Below are 7,228 nucleotides of genomic sequence, written 5' to 3' on the forward strand. Positions count from 1 at the left end.
GTTGGGCATCTTTCAACAACCACATTGACATAAAAACTTGTGTGCACAACACAATATCCTCCATATTAGAGAAAAGAAGAGAATTGTACTCCAAATGTAAAAAATATCGAACGAAAGGATTTTTTGTTCGAATTACCATGAACCTACAACAAATTATCAATCTCCTATGAGCAAGAGAGAAAGAAATACTCATAAATGAATAAACTCAACCTTTTGTTGTTCCATCTATCAACCTATTACTCGACTTTAAGAATCCAAACTTGGAGTTCCAAAGGATAATGTTTATCATGAATGATGTTATCATAATTTGTTAAATTGAATTTATGGGAGATATTTAAAGTGCCCCATGTGACGTATATAAGCAATGTTTTCTCATTATGCTTTAGCAATGTGAAGTTGTAATTCCTAAACATAATCGCATATATAGAAGTGTCATATAATGGGGGGGTCTTCTCAACATTTCCTTGGATTGAAAGGCTTCACAAAGAGTATATCCTACAAATGAAAATGTAGTTATCATGCATGTTAAATATACGAAGAAGTTTCCCAAAGAAAAAATGGGAATGAAACTTTTCCCGATTGATTCGAAATTGTGTGTCGACCTGATGTCGTGGTCGTTGTCTCAATAGGTTATAAAATCACATTGTATTGACTTACTGTCCCGATTGGGGCCCGAAGCGATTAGCACACAATGATATGTGAGATAACACGGATTGGATTTGACAAAACTCGATCATGTGTCGGGTTGTTTGTTCGATTCTTGAATGTGGTGTGTGTGTGTGTGTGTGTGTGTGTGTGTGTGTGTCCCATGTATGTGTGTATCCACACTTGCACATGGATCAGGAGAAATAAGAAATTTGGATGGATATTTTGGATATATTCTAAATTTAGGGGCGGCAAAATTTTGGTAGCCTTCTTTTTCACACTTTGCCGAGAAATCCTGAAATTATCTCCAATTTCTGCGCCATTTTCTTCTTCCTCTTCTTCTCCTTCTTCCTTTTTTCTTTTTTGTTTTGTGGGCGATATGAAAAAGGAAAATGCAGATTCATATCGAGCTCAGATATTTCTGTTCTGATGTTTTGATGAATATAATCAGGATGCTCTAATTCTTCTTCTTTTCCCCTTAAATGCAATATTTCATTCGATTGATTGAGAGTTTGATGTGTTCTAATCAAACACATATATAAATTAGACTTTGATCGAGACCAAAAATCCATCGAGCCGCCAAATAATTGGCATGGAATTCGTGGCGAAATCGAGTAATGGGTCATCTTCATCCTCATCACCATGTGCTGCCTGCAAGCTTCTGCGGAGGAGATGTGTCGAGAACTGTATCTTCTCACCCCATTTCCCGGCCGATGAGCCCCTCAAGTTTGCCAGTGTCCACCGAGTCTTCGGGGCGAGCAACGTTAGCAAAATGTTGCAGGTGACAAACAACTTTTAACTCATTCCCACAACACAAATGGATGTAGATGATTCAACAAGCTTAGAATTTTTGTTAATTAAGTTTAAGTTTCTAAGATGATCATTAAGTTTTGAATGATAGTAACATATGTGGTAATCACAACGTATGTCGGCCTAGGATATGTTTACTTTTGATTATTCGGTATGCTAATAGTGTCAGGTTTTTAATGAAGGATTTCATTGTTATTGGTATATATATATATATAACAATGTCAGCACTAGATTGTCCCAACAAGATTGGACCTTCATTCTTGGGGTCAATAGTATCATGTTAAATGTTATGTTATGTTATAACTTGGGGTTTGTCAATCTTATAGATAAAGTTGGTATATCACTTATTTTCACTTTAGTCATCTTAGGCTAGGACATGGAGTCAATTCTTTAATTTGTAGTTTTAATGTTTGTCAACAAAGAGATGAGTGGTTATGGTGGGGAGAGGGTTAGATCGAGGATTTTACAAGGGTTTGATTAGTCATCTTATGGTTTAGTAATAAAGATTTTGTCAAGCTTTATTAGAAAATATTATTTAGTACTATCATCATTCACGCAAAAAGTATATGCCCAATGTCACTACTTTAGCCAAGAAATCATATAAAAATTGTGCATATCACTTTAAAGATAGGTGAAAAGCTAGGAATGATTAAGATAAGTAGTTACAAAATGTTCAAATTTTTCATATGAAATGTAAATAGTACTTACCATTTAGTTGAAATGAATACTAGTACATAAAAATGAGTATGTTATAACACATTCTACTAGTGGAATGGTTGCTAGCATAGCTTGGATGGTCTTATTCACTATTTGGTTATTGTTGATGCCTCAAATAGGTAAGAAGACATTGGATGTGGTTAATCTAGTTATAAACAATGCAATTTTCAAAAATATCCTCCAAGGAATGATAAAGAAAGAAAGAAAGAAGGATATATTAACGTCTTCTAAGGCCAAAATTGGCCAAAGATTGTTGACTCTTGGAATATTCTTGTTTGCTTAAGTGTGATTCATCGTCTATGAGCTACGCATAGCATGTAACTATGTGTCCTTGCCTATGTTGAAAGTTGATGGAAAAGGGAATGCCTTCCCATCACAAGTAAAAAGTGATGGACATAATTGAAATTGTGGCCCTCGGTTTGTTTTGACTAGGAAAGAGATTCTTGTGTTTAGTATTCTTGTGGGTAATTTTTAGTACCATAAGATGAACATCATGCTAGTGTCCAAATGTTCAATATTGTAAGTGTTTCTACACCATGATAATGGTGTTAGCGTAAGCAATTGTGCTTAAAACTTACTCTACTCGTTTAATAGGATGGAGGGTAAAATTTTTTTATCACTTGAAACTAGTTTAAATGGATAGGAATTGATTGGAAGGTGGATTAATATGGAAATGACAGGAAATATCGGTGGACCAGAGGGGGGATGCAGTAAGTAGCATGGTATATGAGGCAAACTCGAGAATCAGGGACCCTGTTTATGGATGTGTGGGTGCCATTGCCAACCTGCAACGCCAAGTATTGCAATTGCAAACACAACTTGCTGTCTCCCAAGCCCAAACTGTTTATGCCCAACTCCAGTATGAACTACTCACCAACGATACCACCTCCGATCATAATTACTTGGTGCAACACCACCCCTCTTCCTCTCCCACTACCACCACCACCACATCTTATCTTACTCTCACTCCTACAAACACTTCCCCCAAACACAATCCTCAACTTCAAGCTAGTTCCCTTCAAGTGCACACCCCGACCCAGACCATTTCAGACTCTCGTTGCCTCGATCATTTCAACATATCTGAATGATAAAACTAGATCGACCTCCTCTATTTCTAATGTAAATTTCACTTTGGCCCTTGTGATAATGATCGTATGATCTCCGATGCTTATATATATTATGCTCGCCTTGAAACCACTCTTGTATAAATACGCTATTTACAAGTTTAAATTTAAATATCTCTTTATCTCTCTTATAGGTGATATATTATATTAAAAGAAGTTGACAATAAAACTCTTGCCACTTTACAAGGTGGTTTACTATATTAAAACCACACAACAATACAAAAGAAAACTTCTTGTTGATTCTATTATTATAGGAAGGTTATTGTTTGCTAGATAAACGAGGTAAATTCTCTAAGGTGTGGCAAGGGTAAGTAACATAGAGGTAACTCGAATGAGTACAAGGTGCTCATAGAGCTTAATCACAAGAATTATGAAATCAAAATACTTTTCAACCTACATATTTGTAAATGTTGACAGAAAATGTCAATTGGAAGTACTATGAGCAATCCTCCAACTATAATTGTATGAGGAAAACTAGCATGCGTAAATAGTGGAGTTCTTGAGTTGGTTGGTTGTGTGGAAGACTAAATGTAATACATTGCAATAACATTTTGAATGGCTGTCTCATTGTGTATTGTGCACTATGTGCTCGCATTCTCTCTCTCTCTCTCTCTCTCTCTCTCTCTCTCTCTCTCTCTCTCTCTCTCTCTCTCTCGCTTTCTCTCTCCTTTTTTTTCCTGTAAATCAATGTTTGTTATTAAAACAAGATGATAATACAACCCTTGCTATCTTCACTACATAAATAGTGATAGTGCAAGGGAAACCCTCTCAAGTGTTGTAAAACTAGATGACATAAGTTCATCTCCTCTTGGGACAACGTCCCCGTACAACATAGTTGTGACAATTGTCAAATCAACTTCCCTTTCATTTTAAGGAGTTGTTGTGTTACCCCTGAAGTCCATCAAATAAGGACCCATTTCTCATGGTCCAATTAAACCACATCCCCCAATATCTAAGGTAGTAAAAAACAACCTTATATGATGGTGTGGGCATAGCTTTATCTTCATCAATAAAAGCCCACTTATAAGGTGACAAAATATTTCCTATTATCGATGCCCAAATTTGTGATATAATCACCCAAATGGCTTTAGCAACTAGACATGTAATGAATCTATGTATGACATCTTCTTGAACCACCGTACAGAAAAAACATGTCCCATTCGAAATATGTCTTCGTTTTAAGGCCATCGTCAAAGGCAACCCACCAACTATGGCATGCCAAAGAAACACCTTTGCACGAAATGGAAGATGAGACTACCACCCTGCATCTAAAACTCTACACCACCACTTTACATGTCGAGTAATTTACCATGTATCCAAAACCTTATTTGATAACCAAGCTCTATCTTCAACCAACTTATGGTACACATCATTAGTGTGCACCACAAAAATCGATTTCTCAATACAAAATGACCAATCTTTCCATGGGTCCTCGACCACCAACTCTAGAATCGGGAAAACTAATCTAGGCAATGCCAATATTGATTACCAAATATACCCATATCCACGTGGTATATGAAACTTTTTTTTTTTTGTTCGAAAGGCCATCATTTTCCTACGTGACTCTAAGATACCATCTTCCATAGTTACCAAACCTAGCCTTGCCATTTGATTGAACTGTGAATTTAGACTTTCGTTTCCATCCTAGTGTAATATCCTTGAAGCTGCCAACACCTTACTGCCAATGAATTTATATCTTTTCTACACTCAAGAGGCCTCCAATTAAACAAATTCAAACATCGTTGCCAAGAAAGCACCAATTGTTGAACCATAATAGATTCTGAACATTTAAATGGTTAGGTACTATTAATAACATGCCACCACAAAGCTGTAATTCTCGTTTTCCCATGGTATATACCAACCTTTTCCACAAAGTAATTAATTATTTCTACCCAAGGTTGGGTACCTATGCAGATACCTTTCAAAAGATTGAATCTTCGAGCCACCATATGATCTTCTAAATTTAGTAAAGCAGCACCCCCTAACCATTTTGGGGTACAAATATTGTTCCATGATACCAAACGCATACCAAGGTTTGTTTGTTTCTTCCATAGTGTATATTTAAGTGAACGAGCTAAATGATCAAGTGATTTCTTTGTCCACGGTAACAATGGAAAAAAACTAAGAAATCATTGGCATCAAATTATAGCTTGTACCACTTTGAGACGAGTATTAAACGACCATGCTTGAGACTTCCAATACATAAATTTTTCCAAAATGGTTCCCGATATCCAATTCAAACTTTGCGATGATGAGATATCAACACCAATAGGGTAACCTAAGTGCCAACACACATTCCCTTGATCTAATATTTGGCTACCCCATCCAAGGTAAACTAAATCACTCTTACTGCATCTAATGAGCATCGACTTCTGCATATTTATATGTAATCCTAACGCCAATGCAAACACATTCCGTGCCTCCATGGCTTTAGCTATATTATTAGGTGCCGCTTTGAGAAATAAAAATGAATCATCGGCCAATGCTTGAGCGATCAATTTTTCCCTGATGGTAGAGCTAATCCAACTATTTCCCCACATGTTGCAAACTCATGCATCTTCATGAAAATCGAGCGTGTAGCAATTGCAAATAATAATGGACTCAATGGGCATCCTTGTCTAAGTGATCTTTTCAATGGTATCGCCTTAGTAACTCCGTGACCATTTAACTTAATGTGTGACATTGCACCTAATCCCACTAACAACAATATTCGAGACATCCTTTCCCCAAAACCCATATGTGACATAAGTTGAGTAATAAAAGACCAAATGACATGATCATATGCCTTCTCATGTCTAGTTGTATCATTACAATTTGTTGTTTGGATTCCTTTGCATAATCCACTAACATTTGCACATTCAAAATATTATGCAAGATGTCCCTTCCCTCAATAAACCCATATTGCATTGGATGGACCATAGTCAACAATACCTTTTGAAGTATATTTGCAATTACTTTGGCAAAAATCTTATACATCCCACCCATTAATGATATCGGTCTCCATTGAGCAAAAGAAATAGGAGATGCAACTTTTGGTATAAGTTTAACAAGCCCAACTTTCCATGAATCAGGCATTTTAACAGAACTCCACACTTCTTGGAATATCATTGTTAGAGGGCCTTTGAGTTCTGGTACAAAGGCTTTAAAAAACTCATCCGTAATGTCATTCCAACCCGAACTTTTATCAACTACAAGATGTGACAATACATATTCCACCTCCTCCTTTATATCCTCCTCTAATGCAATCATGACATGTTGCCAACCACTCGCCTTGACCGAGTTAAATAACATTGATCGTGCTTGTATTATGTCATCATTTAGAATATAGTCTTGCCTAAAAAGATTCGTGAAATGTTTAACACAATTATCAATAATCACTTGTGGGTTTGTAATTCAAAGTTCCATCAATCTCTACACTTACCACATTCATTCTAGCATGAGATGCATGCAACCCATGGTAAAACTTATGTGAATAACAGTTGCGATCATGTGCTTCATTTTTCATACTCTCTCTCTCATGAACCACATAGTGTCATGAACACATGACCATTATGGCATCACCTGGACTTGAACCTCGAACCTTGTAATCCATACTTGAAAACCTCAACCATTAAGATAGCTTATTGTTATATAAAACAATAAAAGCTACTTCTTGTATTACATTCATTATTGTAAAACCTCTAGATTATTCTAGAATGTTCTAGAATGTCCTAGAGCATTCTAGGTCTAGAACATTCTAGAACATTCTAGAAATCTCTAAGCTATTCTATAGGAACCTATAAATAAGGGCATACATGTATTCTCAAATCAATTCGAATCAACACCAGTCTTTAGCTCTCATTACATATCTTGTATCCATCTCTTTCTTTCTCTATCTTATACATCCATTCTTCTCTTAGTATTTCGTTCCTTTCTTCTCGTGTTCTCTAATA

General features: G+C 36.2%; 1 protein-coding gene across 1 annotated transcript; it reads left to right on the plus strand.

Annotated features, from left to right (window-relative positions):
* Positions 1-1,237: 1,237 nt before the first annotated feature.
* On the plus strand, positions 1,238-3,260 carry LOC147856982 (LOB domain-containing protein 4-like). The gene is made up of 2 exons (XM_087328593.1): positions 1,238-1,426; positions 2,853-3,260. The coding sequence occupies exons 1-2, from the start codon at positions 1,238-1,240 to the stop codon at positions 3,258-3,260; spliced, it is 597 nt and encodes a 198-aa protein (XP_087184719.1).
* Positions 3,261-7,228: the final 3,968 nt, after the last annotated feature.

This window comes from Azolla caroliniana, unplaced genomic scaffold (assembly GCF_043228905.1).
Source record: "Azolla caroliniana isolate FFs.n. ecotype wild unplaced genomic scaffold, voAzoCaro1.0.p SCAF_12, whole genome shotgun sequence".
NCBI classification, from domain to species: Eukaryota; Viridiplantae; Streptophyta; class Polypodiopsida; order Salviniales; family Salviniaceae; genus Azolla; species Azolla caroliniana.

What these genes read in the sequence shown, in the direction of transcription:
- LOC147856982 (XM_087328593.1), top strand. Translation starts at nt 1,238, where the DNA reads ATGGAATTCGTGGCGAAATCGAGTAATGGGTCATCTTCATCCTCATCA. An exon ending in ACGTTAGCAAAATGTTGCAG is followed by an intron (nt 1,427 to 2,852) that starts GTGACAAACAAC and finishes TGGAAATGACAG; the next exon opens with GAAATATCGGTGGACCAGAG.